Consider the following 18,735-nt stretch of genomic DNA (forward strand, 5'->3'; position numbering starts at 1 on the left):
CGAAGTGTTCCTCACCATCCTACCCCCAAGCACTGCATGTTGGTTACTTGCTGGAGATAAGCCATGCACTGCAGTAGAGGCTTGGTAGGTCCACGGAGCATCTCTTCAGGTAGCTCTGTTTTAGCAACGTTTTAACAACGAACACAATAAGAGGGTCACCATGTCATCATCACTATGATATTCGGATTTTTGGAGAGTTCATTTTCTCAAATATCAGCAATGGAATAAATACCGCACATGTGATTCACCCAGACAGGTAGGTTTCTTGCAGAAGTCAACCATCAAGCCCATAAGTCATGAAGGAGCACAACGGCACTGATGAAGTGATGCCCATTGCTGTGATATTACAAGTTAGTCTGCACAAGATCTCAGAAAGTCACTGTATGTCCTGCGAGAAAGGATTACTGCTCTGATTTTAATAAGGAATAGAGTCACAAAGTTCTCCTGGACACCCAAGTCTTTCCTTAGCTGAGCTAATTTTCTTGGGAATTATATCTTTTTCCTTAGCATAAATCCTTTCACAGGCATTTGGAGATTATCCCTCCCCAGAAGACTATGACTAAACGAAGACCAGACAGCATTTCCTAAGGCACGTCCACTTGAGCACAACTGAGAATGAGAGAAGCTCCCTGGAGAGTTGGAGTTTTGTGCCTTGAATGGATGCACTCCAAGATGAGCAGAAGCTTGGTGTTGTGCATTTCAAGAGGCCCCATCTCAGCAAAGGGCACATGTTGTAAACCTTGCAAAGGAGGACGCCACTGTGCTCTTCCACCTTGCCTGCCAGGCTTGTGGGATGAGGCAATGATCCACAACCCGCTGCACTCCCCGACGACACATCCAATGTGGCCTGTCCACAGATTCACCTTTTGTCCTCCAGTGTCTGTGACTGCCAGTTATCTTTGTCTACAAAAAGCTGACAAGGCACAGGAGGTGGAAAGGAGACGTGTGCAATTACAGCTTCTGTGATAGGATACATGCAGCCTTGAAGAGTAATGAAGAGGGAGGACAGTGAAACCTAAGGCAGGGCAGCAAGGCTGATGGCCTCAAAGTGATTCCAGCTGCACAGAGTAGAAACAGCGAATGCAAGGCAACCTACCTGACAAGTGAACAGGAGTATGCCCAGGTGTAAGCTGAGAACTGCATGGGGCTTGGCCAGAAAAAGATCGAGCCTGTTCTCCCTAGATAACCAGACTTCTTCCTCTTCTTCTGTTTTGATTCAAAGGACCAGAACTCTTCTTCCTTTTTATCCTGTAGGATAATCTACAGGAATGTGAGAAGGGTGCCTGAGTTGCATTTTATGGTTTGTTTTCCCCCCCACAGTCTTGTTTCCTTAAGCCTTGACAAATAAATGTCTTCCTATCTGATGGTTTGGCTTATCTGGTGCTGGGAGGAACAAGGTGAATCAGGATAAAACCTGCAGGTTGGGAGTGCACTGATCCCACCTTCAGGTCATCCCTAGAGACCCCAGGTGCACAGGGTAAGGCACCTGCTACAGGGGAGAGCAGGAACACACGGTGCCAGACTGCAAAGAATCAGTGCAGCAACTTGTGTCCTAGCTGTCAGCTTCTGGGGACATCTCTCTCACACTCAGTACAAAATCCAGGCTGCACAAAGAGCTCCCTCCCTCTGTGACAGGTCTCAAGCCCCGTCACGGTGACAACAGCAATAGGTCTGGATGCACTGGTTAGGGCTACACCGAGCATGTTCATATAGGAAGGTGTGCGCTAGGAAACAGCTGGGAAAAGTGGTTTAGAAGAAGCGTGAGGCTATGGAGATATGGCACACAGCTGGGATGCTGGTAATAAGGAGCCCAGCAACTTGCCTGGTGTCTTCTTGTACAGGCACAAATAATACATTTTGCTGAAGGAATTCCCCCATTCCCTTCTGCAGGGTAGAAAAGATACTTTGTTGGTTGTTCTCAAACTTCCTGCTAGACAACATGGGTTGACTGTGCCATAAATCCACTACTCAAGGAGTAAATGCTTCCTCGCTCCCTGGTCCTGTATGATCTGGGATGCCAAGACCATAGAATTCATCTCATCTTGCTTTACTCTTTCCTTGTGCAAAAGCCATTTCTGTGCCCAGCCTGGCCCTGCACTTGCTGCTTCTGTACCTTTTGTGATGGGAGAAACAAAACCATGGGCAATAACTGAGAGGAGGATTCACCAGAGGTTTATACAACAGCAGAATGTGGTTTTTTTTTTTTTTTTTATTTGTTGTTTTTTGTTTTTGGTTTTTTTTTTTCTTTCTGTTGTTTTGTTCTTTGTTTCCTTCTGGATAATCCCTAATGTTTACTTCACTTTCTTGGCAAGCAGTCAACTGTCATCTCCGTGACTTGGATCTCTTCTGCAAGCTGCAATAGCTGATTTAAAACGATGCTCTTGCACCCTTGCTTGCACTACTTTTGTGTTCCTTGGTATCTACAACATAGATACATACAGATCTATGCTGTATCTACAACATACATACATACAGATCTATGCTGTAGATCTGCCCAAGCACCATACATCACAACCCCCTGAACTCTTCAAGACCACTTCAGCCTTTTCCTGACCCAAATTAACATAGTAGCTAATTCCGTCTCGTCACTGCCTGCACACTTTTCCAGACTATTGCTGGAAATGCTGAAAGCATGAGTCCTGGCACATCCGCCTGAGCACAGCCATCACTGGCACACGGGGGAACATCCAGTGCTGACCGGGTCTCTCAAAGCCCTGCTGCAGGAGGACACACTGGGTCTCACCCCTCTACCAAGGGGTCTCAAGCCAGAGCTGAGGATGTTCCTCACTGAGGAGGTCCCTCACTGGAGATGTCAGTCATTGGATTGGTCAGTCACTCCATCACTGGAGATGTCCCTCACTGGAGGTGGGGCTCTTTCAGCTCAGCACTGTGAGAGGACACCCACTGCTGGGGAAGTCTCTTGTGTCATTGCTGAGGGTGTCCCATCACCGATGATCTCCCTCACTTTCTTCACCGCGGACATCCATCACCCTATTGTTGAGAAGCTGAGGAAGCCCTCCACCCCATCACTCAGGGAATCTCATAGCTGACGATGTCTCAGTCCCTCTCTGAGAGGGTCCCTCAGTCCAGCACTGAGGGAATCCCATAGCTGAAACGTCTCGCCCCACAGCTACGCACACCCCTCAGCTCTCCCCGAGGGGCCCCTCACGCCCTCAGCAGAGGCGCCAGAGGGACGTACGGGGTCTCCCGCCCCCCCTCGCAGGGGCCGGGCCGCGCGCCCCACTCAGGTGCCCGCGGCGCAGGGGGGGCGGGGTAGCCCCCTCCTCCGTCCCGGCAGGATCACGGGTTCGAGTCCCGGTGCGAGGGGCGGCGGCGGCGCGGCTCACCTGTCCGGGCCGGGCGGCGGCAGACTTTGCCTCCAGCCTCTATAAAAGGTAACGGCGGCGTCGAGTCAGGGCTGCCTCCTCCCCCCTCCTGTTCCCATGTATGTGCGGCAGTCTCGACCAGCAGGCAGCCACGGGCCGTCCCGCACGCCGCACTTGCTAGAGATGAACCGCACCGCGCTGCGGATCTGCGTCCTGCTGCTGGCCGGGCTGGGCCGAACCGCCGCCGGGCAGGAGCACGACCACAACGACGAGAACGCCCCGCACTCCCAGGAGAGAGGTGAGGGGAAGTGGCTGGGCTGCACAGCGCTGGCTGTGGGGTGCGCAGTGCGCGGGAGACCCCGACGGACGGAACAGCCCCCCTCCCCCGATGGGGGCTTTGGGATCGCCGAGGCGCTGAGCAGTGCCGTGCACGGGGCGCTCCAGTGCCGGCTTCGGGTTATCCCGATGCACGGAGCACCTTTGTGCTCCTGTGCACGATTTTGGGGGTGCTCTCTCTCTGAGATTTGGGGCTGCAGTGCCCCCCATTACGGAACCCCGCCCCGCACAGCCCCGCACGCCGCTGCCTTTGTCCCCGCTCCCGCCAACTCTTCGACCCCCGCGGGGTCCGCGTCCCCGCCCCGCGCGCAGCCTCGCATCCCGCTCCAGCCGGACAGCTCGCACCGCACTGCGGCTCGGGGCTCTCGGCCGCCCGCAGGGTCAGTGCAGCGGGGCAGGTGTGGGGCTGCACCACGGCGGGCGGTGGGATGGGGGAGCGTGGGAAGCGCGGGGCTGGGTGCTGTGGCGTGCCTCCCCTCACCCCACGCAGAGGGCTTTCAAGTTTTGGAGTCACTTTTGGGGGGTACTGCTCAGACCCTGTGGTCTCGGTCCCTTTTTTCATTCCGGCATTCAGTAATGTTTGTAGATAGTGCGGGGCATTCAGTAATGTTTGTAGATAGTGCGGTGCGTTTCTCACCCGCGGCTGAGCACAGCGCAGGGATGTCCCCGTCCCAGCGTTGCTTTCCCCGTGGGTTTGCCTTTCCGGGCTCACAGTGTGACATCACTGTTCCCTGTGTCAAATACGGGGTGCTGCGAGCTGCTGCTGTTATTGCAACGATTCACATTTCTTACCGAGTTCTTGTCGGGCTGTGCGTGGGGTTTTGGGGACGCACTGCTCCTTGCCACAGAGATGGAGAAACTCCTCCACAGAGTGGGAGGGAGCCGGGTGACACTGTCTCCATGCGGCTGTGAGCAGGGTGGGATGTGGATGGGAAGAAGATGTGGGCAAGGAGCAGTAGCCAGCCCTCAGTGACAGTCCTTGTGCTGGGGCCGGATCCCATACACATTCCTGTCTCGTCCCCCCTTTTCGGCTCCTGCATGGGGCCAGGCTGGCAGCATCCATTGCACTCTGTAGCCTTCCATAAGGCTTTCCATGAGATTTCCTAGCGTGGGAGCCTGAGGAACCTCCGGTATCTTTGTAGTAGAGCAGCCTGTCTGTTCTCTCCCTCTTATTCAGTCCTGTCCTGCTTCGTGTTCCCTGATGCTCTCTCTTCCTCCATCTGATCTCCCTCCTCTGTTGTAATCCCCTCATTCAACTCATTCCTCTGCTTCAAGCCTCAGTCTTTCCCCAGGATTTCCCCGTTTTTATCCCATCCCTTACACCCTAATGCCCTGTAAATATTTTCCCTTTCCCCCGCCACTCTTCAAGACTGTTTGGGTTCACAGGCAGCAGAAACAGACCAGGGGCCATTCCTGCCCTGTGCCTCCCCCCACAGACTCTTGCTGCTCCATGGGATGCTGCCTGCCTTGTGGGGCCCCTCTGTTTCCCAGCAGCACAAAGAACAATTCCTGCAGCGACCTGAGCTCCGGTGCAGATTAAAGGCTGATCCCCATGGCTCGCTGTTGGCCGAAGTTAATAAACACAAAAGGGCTTTAATGCAGCCGGGATTGGTGCCCCGTGGGCAGTGCACACAGCAATGGCTGGGGCTGCATGGCTGTGTGTCTGAGTGGGCAAAAAAGGGGCTGTGCTTGTGGAATCAGGCTGGGGTCTGATGCTTTCCTGTCCATGGGGTGCAGAGGTTCTTTGCACGGTTTGTCAGGGAATGCTGGCTATCCTCTGGACCCTGTGCTAGTCCTTGCCTCGGGAGCTGGCTGCAGGCAAGCATGAGCGCCCTGGCACGGTCTCTGTACCTTGGTCAGGTTATTATTTGCAGGGGACAAGGTGCTTGGATATGTGGTACGCTGTGGACTTGCAGCTGTGCTGCTCCCTGCTTTGAGACATGGTGTATCTGTGTGTCCTGATCCCTCCTGTTACAACCCACGTTGCTCTGTTCTGTGGACTTACCCTGCATGTGAGGATGGAGGGCTACACTGAGCCCTCATTTTTCTCTGGTATTGGCTCTTGCTCTATACAAACAGCGTTAGGTATGTAGTCCCTGGAGCCATGGGGATGTTTATGGGAGCAGCTTGCAACTTGCTGCTTTTCCCCACTGCTAGCAGCAGCTGTGCTGCTCACAGTCCGCAGGACATGCAGAACAGTGCACTGCTAATGGCAGCGCCTGCCCCGACTCAGCGGGGAGGTGTTGTTGGATGGTGTTGGACGTCAGGAAGCACTGGGATCCCAAGATGGAAAGAAGGAGAGGGAGTGAATACAGGGGGAAGAAAGCATTGAAAGGGGGAAGTGTTGCTGCTCTTGGGTGTGAAATACCCCCTGCTTAGGGAAGGGGTGGGCTTGGAGCAAGTAGGGAACAGAGGGACTCCACGTGGCCAAGCAGGGTGTCTTTGTGCTGTCTGCAGTGGCAGCTGGCTCCTGCTGCTGCCCCTCTGTGCCCCACAGTATTTTGCTGAGACTCTCCTTTCTCACACCTCCCAGAATGTACATTGAAGCCCTATTGCAGCACTTTTTTCCTTACATGCACATTTTTGGGAGTACACTGGAGCCCCTGCCAGGGCTGAGCGCGCCCAGAGGCAGGGCAGGGCATGCAGGGAGCTGCAGCTGCGGCACCGTCACCTCCGTTGTGGTGCATGGCAACAGTTCAGCAGCAATCAGAGAGAGAAGACGTGCTGCAGCGGGGAGCTGGGATGGAGGCTGGGATTGCATTTGGGCTGGGCAGGGCAGGGGGTTAACGTGCTTGCCGAAGGACTGTGGGATTGTGAATGCCCCCGTGTGGAAGGGATGAGAGTATTGCAGGGCTGAGAGCTGAACCACAATGCCAGGGGATGCCACCCTGCAGCACCAGGGCATGCACCAAGGGACCCAGCTCCATGGGGTGGGAGATGTTGCCTCAGTGCTTGGGATTGTATGCATGGGAGGTCTATGCTTTCTTCATAGGCTGAGCCGCAGAGGGAAGCAGGGAGCAGGGTGCTGGGTGCTGGGGCTGTCTGTGGCAGCTGAGGCATGTGCAGTGTGCCCAGGTACCGTATGCCAGCCCCGGGATGTCACAAGTTACCTGTGCCAGAGCACAAGCCTTCTGCTGCAGCTGAGGAACCGTGCTTGAGAAACTGCTGGAGTATCTCCCACGGGTCTCAGCTCTGGTGCGAGTGCCCCTATTCATCCTTCTTGTTGATGCCTTGCTGTTCCCTTCTCATACACCTTTGAGAATGTCCCACACCTTGGTGAGTGGCTCCCTCGCATCACTCCTAAGCCTACACAACAGCTTGGGTTAGAAGGAACCTTAAAGCCTACCCAGCCCCAACCGCTGCCATGGGCTAGTTGCCCTCCACAAACTCAGGCTGCCCAGAGACCCATCCAGCCTGGCCTGGAGGGCCCCTGGGGATGGGGCACCACAGCGTCTTTGGACTTCTCTGAAATGCCACCCGTGGTGCTGGAGAAGCCTTGAGAGCCGTTCTCATCCCTGTCCCCAAGCGTCCTTCAGCTGTGGCCACCCGCTGCCTGGGGCTGGGAGGAGGGCAGGATCCTGCTGGGCTTGGGGCTTGTGCCGATTGCCTGGGCCTGGGAAAGTGTGCCTTTTCCTTTCTCACCATGAGATGGAATCTGCTCCTATTAATAGCAAGTGTCTGTCAATGGGTGTTGTCAGGGAGGCAATGGGGACCAACACGGTGGCCCTCCTGCTTCCCAGCCATCCTGGTAGGCACTCACCCTAATGAGGGATAGAGGTATGGAGCTGGATGGTGCTTACAGGATCTGATGGGGGCACAGTGGGAGCAGCCGAAAGAGCATGACTGGTGCTATTCAGTGATGGGAGCAATATCTGTGAATTATTTTCCACTATAATGATAATAACCAAGCATCAAGCTCTAGAGTTTTCTCTCTGCATGGAGGAGGCAGTGCCCTTTGGGAGCATTTCTTCTGGTTCTGGTGAAGGAGGAGGAGAACGAGCAGGCAAATGCTGGGAGAGCACTGAGGCAGAGGGTGCATGGCTGCAGTAGGACCAGGAGTGCTGCATGGCAGAGGTGTGTTTGCACCCAATCTTTAACTTCCATTCATGCTCTCTTTTTCTTTTTTTTTTTTTATTCTCAAGGTCCCAGTGACAGCCATTGGAGTTATGAAGGTAAATACACTGCAGTTGCTCCTACTTTCGCCACCACCATCAGACCCTGGGCTCCAGCCAGTCCTGGTTAATGATTACCAGGCACACTCAGTGTCTCACCCTTCCCTCCCTTCACCATGCTGGTTCAGCAGTGACCGAGCCTGGGCCATTTGTGAGGCAGCAGTGGGATCCCCTGTGCCTCAGTGTGGGGGGTCCCTGGGGTTTTGCCTCCTCAGGCAGGCACAGGCCCGTCCCATGCCATTCTGACAGGCTGTACTGGGACTTTGCCCGAGGATCACCTTGTGTCCTTGCACCGTCTCCTAGAGCAGGGTGTGCAGGGGGACGACGCTGGCTTGCAGTGGCCCAAGGCAGAAGCTGCAGATGGTGGCACCGTGCTCACAGGGGGCTGTGCCTGCCAGCAGTGAGTGTGATGAGCTGCAGAGCTCCCCTGCCTGCCAAGTCCACTTGTAAATGATATTCTCACACTCTTCCCAAACACCCCTAAAATAGACTTTCCTGGCAGCTCACCATGCTCAGAACCCTTTCATGATGCAGCCACAAGCGGTCATATGGCAGCATAGAATCATGGAATCATTAAAGGTTGGAAAAGATCTCAAAGATCATCAAGTCCGACCGCCAACCCACCACTACCATGCCCATAGAGCTGCTCATGAGCTGACTTGGTAGAAACCTACCCTTTGTGCGTGGTGCACGGCCCATCTCTTCTCCTGCACCCACCAAACCCCCGGGTCCTGTCCCTGCCCACTCTCACCACTGCCCTTTCTCCATGCCAGATCCAGGGCAGTGGGCCAAGCACTTCCCAGAGTGTGCAGGCAACATGCAGTCTCCCATCAACATCAACACGGAGACAACCATCTTCAGCCCCCAGCTGCGACCCATCCAGCTCTCCGGCTACAGCCTGCCTGCCAGCCAGATGCTAGCAATGAAGAACAATGGGCACACAGGTGGGTGGGGGAGCTCGCTATTCACTGTGTTGGGTGTTGGCTTCAGGAATTTACTGTAATTCGTGTTTCCTTTAGAAATTTGTTCCTAATGCAGGTTTGCAGCCATTGGTTCCTTTCCTACATGGCTCTGTTTTCAAAGGAGAAATCATGGCCTTGTGTGAATTAGCCTCCACGGTACCGCCTCTCTTGTAGGACACTCTTCTTGAAGTCTATACTTTGAGATGCTATCTGAGGATCTTAAGACACTTTTAAAAGGCTTCTGCAGTTTTAGAAGGGCTTTTTTATCTCTGTCTAGCATTGTGAGACTGATAGTAAAATAATGTGAACAGATTCTGTCCCAGCTTTCCAGAAACCTCATCACCTCCTCCCTGCAGCAGTGGATCCTGGCTGCCACCAGCTCCTTCCAAAAGCACTTCCAGCCCTGTGCATGCTGCTGAGAATGGGACCTGCTGGTAGTGATGGCAGCTGAAGAACTCTCTGAGGCTGCAGCAGGATAGCTCCATGCCCTTGCCCGTGGGAGCTGATCCCTGTGTGCAAGCTGCAAACCCAACAAGTCAGACTTGCTGCGCACGGCATGCCCAGCACTCTATTTTATAGCCTCTTGCCCTAGCTGCCTGCATAGCTCAACGGTCTGAGGTCAGTGGTTGCTATTTTAGGCACCCTGGCATCTGGTGCTGTTTGGTGTTCACAGAAACACTTGTAGCATTTTCAACCAGAGGGGCCAGGGCTGAGGTAGTTTTTCATGTGTTGACCTCTGTGATCACTCAGGAAAAATAGAACAAAGTGAAAAGTTGCAAGTCAGCTAGGACAGCTCTACAGTTACTCCTTATACAATGTATATGTTGAAAATGACTCAGATGAATGCTAGGAAAGCACCAAGTTAGATATACAATAGAAACATGGGAGGGTATAAATGCACAGGGAGGAAGGAGTGTATTTGAGTTCTGTATCTCTGTGCCCAGTGGCGCAGGGGAGAACAGATGACTCATCACAAACCTGTGCCCTAGTGATGTGATTGAAACACTTCTCCTCTAAGGATGGGACAGAATCACCAAAGTTGGAAAAGATCATCCAGTCCAACCATCCACAGCCTCTCCCAGGGATACTCATGATGTTGGTGCTTGTCCCCCCCATAGCTCAGCCCTTAGGTTATCTACAGCACTGTTCTGCTCGCCAGGTATCTGGAGCTCAACTTTGCCCTAAACCACACCTAAAGGTAAAGGCAAAACCAAATACATGTGTCCAAACTAACTCTGCTCTAACTCTGCAGATTTCATGTGACGCCAGCCCCAGTGCTGGCCAGGCCTGCAGGCTGCCCTGTTTGATGAAACAGTGATGCAGCTCTACGCTCCTGCAGGTGTACATCACTCTGCCAATCCCTTTATCCTCTATCCACAGCGTCTTTGTGTTATTCCCACATAGCGAATACATTCATTCACTGGGTGTCCTGCAGGCTGAACCTTGCTTCATAGCACCCCTACCCTCAACCTCGTTTAAGATCCAAAGCCACTTTGTTTGTTGTCACCAACCCCCCCCAGCCCAAGGTGACTCCTTCCCTTCAGCCGTTCTGCAGACTCTGCCTTACCAACTGCACTCTCCCTCCCTCTGCAGTGGTCCTGAAGCTGCCTGAGTCCTTGGCCATCACGGGCGGCTACGCACAGCAGTACCGTGCCGTGCAGCTGCACCTGCACTGGGGCTCACCTTCAAATCCTGGCTCCGAGCACACCGTTGACCACAAGCGCTTTGCTGGGGAGGTGAGGAGTGTTCTGTCCTGCTGCTGGGCTGGTGGCACAGGACCGTGAGCTGCACACAGCCAGCTCGGGCTGATCTCATCCCTTCTGGTACAGCTGCTGTCCTCCAGGGCGGGTTGTCTGCCCATGTTCAGGGCAGCTCTTGGTGCTCACTGCTATGGCACCTTTATCCCACTTCACCAGTAATGTCCCCCAAGCAGGAGCTGCATCTCTCCCCCAGAATACATTCTGTCCAAGGAAGTGAGCACCATCCAGGGGTGCCCATCCCATATCGGGGCTGTGTTTCCTTTCAGCTCCACGTGGTCCATTACAACACCAAGTACGAGAACTTCAAGGCAGCCCTAACTCAACCGGATGGGATGGCAGTGCTGGGGGTCTTCCTGGAGGTGAGCAGTCCTTGAGCAAGGAGGGGGGGGAAGAACAACATGATCTAGAGGATGGAGAAGGGGACAGAAGGACATGAGGCCCTTTGCCAGCAGCCATTCCTTACATTGCTGCTCTGTTGCAGGTTGGGCCAAGGGAGAACCCATATTACCAGCAGATACTCGAGCACCTGCATAGCATCCAAGGAGAAGGTAATGCCCTGCTGGCACTGCAGAGAAAGGCTGTAGCAGCTGTTGGCTCTGTGCACAGGAGAAGCTTGCACAGCAGCAGTTCACCGCTGCCCCATTTCTCCTCACAGATGATGAAGTCCTTGTGCCCGGGTTCAACATCGCTGGCCTGCTGCCTGACAACCTGCACCTCTACTTCCACTACAACGGGTCCCTGACCACCCCACCCTGCCATGAATCCATCAAGTGGACTGTCTTCAACCAGACGGTGATGCTCTCCAAGGAACAGGTCTGTTGGCCATGTGCATGCTGAATCTTGGCTCCTCAGGGCATCCCGCATCCCACCCCACTCACACTGCTTTCCTCCCAGATGTCCATACTGGTGAGCAGCCTGCACACAGATGACCACCGCCTCCTCATGAACAACTTTCGGCAGGACCAGAGCCTGCACAGGAGATGGGTGCTGGCAAGCTTTGAGCCCAGCTCCTCCCGGGAGAGGCAGGTGCCTGCAGGTAAGGAGTGTGTGAGCATCCTGGGGGGAGGAGTGATGCTTCAGAGCTCTGCTTCTCTTGGTGAAAGGTTTGTGCATGGTTTGGCCCTGCTCCTGTCCTTTAGTTTGTCCTCAGAGCACTTCCTAGCACTGGTGGTTTCCAGCTATGACTCGAAATTCCTGTTTGCCCTCAGGTGTGACTATCTCTGCATCACTAAATTCGTGCCATTCTCAGTTCTCTGAACTCACTCAGGGTTTTATTTTTTTGCTGTCCAACATCCTGTTCCCTCTCCCTTTGGGCAGCGTTTCCGATGCCCTGTGTCACACTGAGTAACAGCACCAAGGTCTGGGGCACTGCTGGGGCTTCCCCTGGCCATGGGCTCCCATCACTGCAGTGCCCGGGCAGCACCATGGGAATGCTTCACTGAAGTCTAGCAGATAAAATCTACCGCATTTTCTTTGTCTAGAATCTCACTTATCAAAGAAGGATATCGGGTTAGGCTGGCATTGCTCTATCTTTGGTAAACCTGTTGGCTGCTTTATCGTGTTCACCATTTACCTCCAAGCCTCTTGACACTTTCTGCAGAAGCTGCTCCCTGGCATTGTAGAGGTGGGGGTGGAGGTGCAAACACTGCTTTTTTTCCTCTTATTTGCTATTTCTATCAAAGCCCTGAGCTCATACAAAGCCCTTGTCCCCAGGCAGCAGTGGCACTGCTGTTGTCGTGGTGGTGGCTTCCCTGAACCATGGGACACTGCCACCGATAGTGCCAGCCAGCACCACACAGAGAGGCACAGAGGTGATAATGCAGCTGTGCGCAAGCAGCACCATTGCGCTGGGTAAATATTTGCCTGGCACAGCCCCGGCCCAGCATTTAGGGCATGGACATGCACTGGCCATCCTATGCAGGGAGCAATGTGAGCAGCCTGGCTCTAGGGCCAACCTCTTGTCACTTCTGGCAGAACCCATAATTGTGTTCCCCTCCCCTCTGGGCACCCCCTGACTGTGATGTGTCTCTTTCAGGTGATGGCACCTCAGCAACAGCAGGTAGGGTAGATGCCGGGGATGGAAAAGGGACTGGGGTGCCTGGTGGGGATGGGGTTTCTGGCAGCCTTGTGCTGCGCTGAGGGGCAAAAAGCCAGGGGGGATACTCTAGATCCACCCTGGTGTCCCTGCAGCATGCTCTCACACTAGTTCTTGTTTCTCAGCAGGACACACCAGCTCATTTCATGCAGGTAAGCATGCTGGCTGCTGGCTTTGTGTTGGCTGCCACCAGCCTGGCACCATTCCCCCCCCCCAACCAACCTTGTATCATTTTTGGGCTCAGGAGATGTGCTGGCTGTGCTTTTTGGAGTGCTCTTTGCCATCACAATGCTGGCTTTCCTGCTCTACGTCTACAAGAACCGCAGCCAGAATGCACGGTAAGTGATGAGAACACCAGCAATGGGCAGCAGTCCTCCCCAGGGATAGCAGCACCCACTGCAGGACAGCTGTTAGCAGGGCCCCCTCCTGCTCTAACCTATCCTCTTCCTTCCTGCTCCAGGCTGGACTCACCCACTAAATCCAAGGTCATCTACACAGCAGCCACAGCCGAGAACACCGCCTAAGCCACTCCCACTGAGCTGCAGGAGCACCTCCAGTAGCTGCATGGACTGTTCACCTGGGACAGCACCTAGCCTAAGGGGATATTTTTGTTACAAAAAGGATAAAACCATTAAAAAAAAAACAAAACAACTACGATAAAAGCTTTTTGCTCTGCCAGCCACCTCTTGCAGAGGAAGCATCGGCTTCCATCCATGCATACGGCAGAGCTCCAGAGCAAGCAGTGCAGGGCTCCTTGCACAGTCCCACCCTGCCCTACATCGCTCTGGGACTTCTTCCTCCTCTTATTTGTGCAAAGTGTTGGAAAAATATCACAGCGCCGTGAAGAAATGCAGAGGTGACGGTGGCAGACCCACCACTCCTGGCTAACCCCCGCCCTGCTCCCCTCTGCAGCTGGAGCCAAGAGCAACAGGCTGGGCATGGAGCAGGAGGAAGCCTGTGAGCAGCCTCCACCCCAGTGCATCAGTCAGAGCTCTATACAGGAGCAGGAGGAAGGATGCTTGCATGGCCAGCACACAACTTTTGCTCACCTCTGGTGCTTCTTTTATTGGTACAAAAGCCCACTGTGGACAAAACCGCCTCTCAGCCCTGAGCCCATTGGCAGTCCTCCCTGTCCTGTAGCAGGTTAACAGGGGGGTAGCTGCCTTAAAATCCCCTTTTGACTCAGTGAGAGGGCAGTGATCCCCAGAACAGCCCCAAGCCCCCCTCCCCAGGCGGTGCCAGCACCAGCTGCGGCCCACCGCTCACCCCAAGCCCTTGACTGCACGTCCACCAACAATGGTGGATGCGTTCTGCCCCCATTCCTCCACATCATCCCCTAACCTCGCCATGCCAACCCCCATCTGCCCACCCTGGGATGCTCACTACAGTTCAGTGCTGGGGCTGCATCTCCCAGTACAGCAAGTCGAGATGGAGAAAGTAGCACCAAGCATTCAGTCCTGGCCCCAGCAGCACCTCACAAAGCCACTTCCCAGGAGAGGAGGAGACATTGTGTCCCCTGTAGGCACAGGGGACTGCAGGACATCTTGTGTACCAGGGGGAAAAGTGAGGGGGCTTCCTGGGCTTGGGCTTCCAGCAGTCCAAGGAAGTACTTCCCAGGTGATAGCTCAGGGCCAACAGAGCTGAGTCCCCCAGACTGAGTTGTCCCCAGAGGGGCAGAGGAGCAAGCCGGTCACAGCACCGCTGCTGCAGCCGGATGGCAGCATCTGTCCCTGCTGGGACTGGCCAGGGTCCCCCGTTCCAGGAGAAAATGTATTGCAGAAAAGGCGACGGCCAACCTTGCCGCTGACAGGGGAGGGCAGGGGCAGCTGGGGATGGGAACGTCTGCAGGGCCTCAGGATGCTGGCTGGGGGCTAGCTCCGCTCTGTGCACCTGCAGGAAGCAAGGGGTCAGTTTTTACCAATTAACTTCCTCAGAGAGGCAACAACCCAAACCCTGGAGTCTCTTCCTTTTAGCTACCACCTTGCTTCAGTCTCAAGCCTGCCCCACCTCAAGACACAGTAACCAAAGAAAACTCCATTTGGGTGACTTACAGAGCAGGAAGCGGCGCAGGTTCTGGACAGAGCCCCCCGACAGCATATATGCCCAGACAGCAGCAATGGCCATCAGCACATAGGAGGGCACCAGGCTGCCTACATACAGCGGGTTGCAAAATGTCTGCAGAGAGGAGAAAGGGAAAGGGTGAGCAGGATCTCTCATGGCCTAATTGTCACACACAGCCACAGTGTCCCCCTCTTAGTTCGTCCCAGCACTCTGGGGAGTGGCTGGAACAGGATGCGGACAAAGCAGCATCACTCATGGTTCCAGGGGTAGGAAACTAGCTCCAGGGTTTGGTTAGCGATGGGCACAGCCCATGGGGAACTCCTAGTAGGGAGTTATGGTCTCTACGTGCTTTGCTGGTGCACATCTAGTGAGGATGTATCAAGCTGTAGCCCAATATGTAGTATGAATTTAGCACAGCACAGTAGCAGGAGTAGCTGCTCCTCCACAGGCACAGGCACCAGTATGCCCCACAGCCACCCCTAGTGGCAGCACTGAGCTCTGCTCCCAGCTACTTACCGACCCTGAAACAGCCAAGTGCATGACAACGACGGCCACGACCTCCCACCAGTGTCGGTTCTCACAGCCGTGGAAAAAGAGGATGCCCCAGAAGGTGTGCAGGAAGATCAGCACCATGGTCATGAAGGCTGCCAGGACAACAGTGGGGAGGTAATGGAGATTCAGTAATGCTGCAAGGTCAGGGCTGGACAAGGTCACAGGGGACTACAACACCACAGACTGGGGCTGCAAGTGGCTATGACACAGCTATGTGTCTGCCACCCCTGTGATGAAGGCTCAGGGCACAATCCTGTCCTCACCTGAGGTCAAGAAATAGAGCTGTGAGTCCCCATGGATGCCCACGGTGCCAGGTCCCAGAGCATCCGCCAGGAGGTTGATCATGGAGAAAGCACCGCTCATGAGTCCAAAGCCCACACCAGCCACTGCCAGGACACAGAGAGGCTGTGACACCCCAAGGACACAATCCCCCCCCACCCAAGCACCTCCAAGACCCCAGGAGACCTCATCTTCCCCATGCAGCACTCACCATATGCCATTTGCTGGATGGAGATAGGGGAGCAGCCGTCCTCGCTGAGGGCCACCAGCCCTTCGATGGCCTTCCTGCAGGGGACAGTGTGATGGGGCACCACATGGCACCCTGGATGGACGGGGCAAGGGACTGGGGACTGTCCTGCACCAGCCCACGCCTCTCATCAGTGTGAAAAAAGGGTACAGTTCTGCTGCTGGCAGGCACCTGGCCTTGTCCTAAATGACCCTGAGGTTGATTAATGAATCAACAGGCACTCTGCACGTTACTGAGAACCATTTAGGACTCTGCTGACAGCTCCTGGAGTGCTGACCGAGGGCAGCATGTGGCTGCCAAGCTGGCCGTCACTGCAACAAGCACCATGGGACCTCCTTGAATTTTTTTCCAGAGAGCAAGACAAGCACACGCCAATGCTCAGACACCGGCTGGTGGGATGCTGCAGGCAGCAGCACCCCTGGTTGTGAACACAGTTCAGGCATCAAAGAGCTGAGATCTCAGGAGTTGTATTTTCTATGAGGTGGTGAAAAAATGCAAGGAAGTGCAGAGAAAAACACTGAAAGCTAGAAAAAAATCAATTTTGGGCAAAGAAACACAGAAAGCTAAGTGTCCTGAATGTCACTGTGCAGCCAGGAAGGCAGCGGTGCTGGCACTGCCGTGGCTCTGCAGGGCGAAGCACAGATCTCTGCTACCCTCTGCCTGCCTGCCGCAGTGCTGCCACGAGGAGCGGCATGAGCCCTCCTCCTCTTCCTCCTCCTCCTCCTTGCTGCTGCTGCAGACACCGCGGGGCTGGGCCCAGACTTTGCCCTGTCCAGGCAGGGGTGTGCCACCCACAGCAGCCTGGGCTGGGGGAAGGCAATCCTGCACTCACAACACTGCTCCAGATTGGGCAGACTGCAGTGCTGCGGAGCCTTAGAATCTCCTCCAGGCTCCTTCTGCTGATGCAGAGCTATTCCTGGGAAAGGGAAGAGGCTTGCGACAAGGGCTGGTCCCTCACCCTTCCGCATCCTCCATGCAGCAAAGTGGGAACCTTCTTGTCTCTGGCATCCCACAGGCATTTGTATGAGCTGCAGGAGCACCACCCACTCCAGTCACAAGAAGGGCGGGCAGTGAGGATGCTACAGGAGCTTAAAATCACAGCCAACTCACACTGAGATCAGGAAGACACTACCACACAGCCTCCAGCCCTGCAGACCTGGGGCTGCTCTTCACTACGCAGACATCCTCCACCTTAACCCATCTCTGTGCAGCGATTTTGGCCGTAAGTCCTGACTGGGACCCCGAGCAGCAGGATGATGTGGCAACAGGGTCAGAATGGCTTCTCCTGGCACCAGGCTCACCGACATTACGTGCCCCCAGCCCGGAGCCAGGCCAGAGCTGCCCTTACCTGAGGAGCTTGTAGTAGAGGAAGCGGAACGCCTCCTGCAGCAACACGGAGAACATCACCCCGAAGATCAGGAGCCCTTTCTGCAGTGGCTCATCACGTGGGTCGCTAGCCTTCACAGCAATGAACCAGATGAGGGAGGAGAGCAGCAGTGAGACTAGCCAGAAAAATGCCCTAGGGAGGTGGGAAACAGCAGCTGAGCTGTGTGGGCACCAGCACAGAGCCATGGTGGGGCTCAGTCCCTGCTGCAGGAGGGCTAGCACCAGTCCTGCAGTGCCGCTGGCTCCCATGCTCCTACAGACCCCGTCCCTGCCGTGCCACAGCTATAGTGGCACCAGTGCAGTGGTTGAGCAGACACTGGCACCAGTATGAGTAGTGGTACTGGTGGTGCTTTCGTGCTCACAAGGTGCCCACCAGCACCCAGAGTGGTGCTCAGGCACCTGAACCAGCACTAGTACTGTGCCAGCCCCCTGCATGCACTGCTATCAGTGCCATAGTGGTGTCCAGGCACCAGATTGGTGCCCTGGCACCAAACTGGTGCTCCACCACCCCCACACTGGTAACGCTACAGTACTGCTGCCGTGACATCTCTGCACTGGTACCAGAGCCATAGTGGTGCCTGAGCTCCCCGCAATGGTACCAGTCCCATACTGGAGTCCCAGTACCAGAGCCGGTACCACACCAGCGCCTCACGTCCCCCCCGGTACAGCTCCTATAGAGACGCCCCGATGTCACCGTACTGGTACCACCCCCACACCAGTGCCCTATGTCCCCCATCCCTGTACCACTCCCATCCCGGTGCCACGATGCTCCCGTACCGGTACCAGTGCCACAGCACCGTACCGTGCCCCGACATTCCCCAGCCCCGCACTGACCCCGCGATGAGGATGATGATGCGGAGGGGGTCGCGGGCGATGGTGAAGAGAAAGAGGCTGAACGCGGGCCCGAAGGCGATGAAGGTACACCCGAAAAAAACGGCGAGCGTCATGGCGGCGGGGCGCGTGGTACGGGGGTGGGGCTGCGGCGGGACGGGACGGGGCCCGATGGGGCCCGGCGGCGGCGGCGGCTGCTCCCGGCCCGCGCCCTTCCGGGGCCGCCTGACGTCACACGCCGCGGCGCACCGCCGCCCGGGCCGGAAGAGGCGGGCGGGCAGGGAGGGGGGAAAATGGGCGTGACCACCCGAGGGGGGCGTGGTTTGCGAGTGGGCGTGACTGGGTGCGGTCTGACTAAGGGGGCGGGGCGGAGCTTCGGAGTGGGAGGGGTCAGAGCTGTGGGCGGGGCCTGATGGGGGCGGGGCCTCCCGGGAAGGGAGGATGCCGTCATGGCGTTGTGCTTTGGCGTGGCCGCCAGCGTGGGCGAGTTGAGTGCAGTGCTGCGGCTGGGGCAGAGCAAAACCGCACAACTGCACGGGCTGGGCGGAGAGTGGGCAGAGCAGCCGAGTGGTCTGGGGCTCAACACGAACTGACGTGAGTTCTTGTGGCCCAGAAAGCCAGCAGCATCTTTGGCTGTCAGCAGGGGGGGCAGCAGAGAGATGGAGGTGCCTGTCCCCTCTGCTCTGCCGTGCTCCGCTCTGCTCTCCTTTCATGAGGCCCCATCTGCA

The 18,735-nt window shown here is 55.7% G+C and overlaps 2 protein-coding genes across 3 annotated transcripts; one reads left to right on the plus strand and one right to left on the minus strand.

Annotated features, from left to right (window-relative positions):
• The first annotated feature begins 3,336 nt into the window (after positions 1-3,336).
• Positions 3,337-13,302, plus strand: CA9 (carbonic anhydrase 9). 2 transcript variants are annotated; one of them, XM_052670583.1, is made up of 12 exons: positions 3,337-3,624; positions 7,805-7,834; positions 8,608-8,778; positions 10,390-10,532; positions 10,823-10,915; positions 11,038-11,104; positions 11,212-11,369; positions 11,451-11,592; positions 12,592-12,615; positions 12,777-12,803; positions 12,896-12,989; positions 13,112-13,302. In XM_052670583.1, the coding sequence occupies exons 1-12, from the start codon at positions 3,444-3,446 to the stop codon at positions 13,173-13,175; spliced, it is 1,194 nt and encodes a 397-aa protein (XP_052526543.1). In that variant the 5' UTR covers positions 3,337-3,443; the 3' UTR covers positions 13,176-13,302. The 2 variants fall into 2 exon arrangements, with proteins under 2 accessions (XP_052526543.1, XP_052526544.1); XM_052670584.1 differs by having other exon boundaries at positions 12,780-12,803.
• A 385-nt stretch (positions 13,303-13,687) lies between these two features.
• LOC128074592 (gamma-secretase subunit Aph-1b-like) lies at positions 13,688-18,219 on the minus strand. Its single transcript, XM_052670603.1, has 7 exons — positions 18,011-18,219; positions 17,139-17,309; positions 15,755-15,828; positions 15,528-15,650; positions 15,229-15,356; positions 14,703-14,826; positions 13,688-14,541 (listed from the first exon to the last, which is right to left on the minus strand). The coding sequence occupies exons 1-7, from the start codon at positions 18,121-18,123 to the stop codon at positions 14,504-14,506; spliced, it is 771 nt and encodes a 256-aa protein (XP_052526563.1). The 5' UTR covers positions 18,124-18,219; the 3' UTR covers positions 13,688-14,503.
• Positions 18,220-18,735: the final 516 nt, after the last annotated feature.

The sequence above is a fragment of the Tympanuchus pallidicinctus genome, unplaced genomic scaffold (genome assembly GCF_026119805.1).
Source record: "Tympanuchus pallidicinctus isolate F22 unplaced genomic scaffold, pur_lepc_1.0 scaffold9, whole genome shotgun sequence".
NCBI lineage: Eukaryota > Metazoa > Chordata > Aves > Galliformes > Phasianidae > Tympanuchus > Tympanuchus pallidicinctus.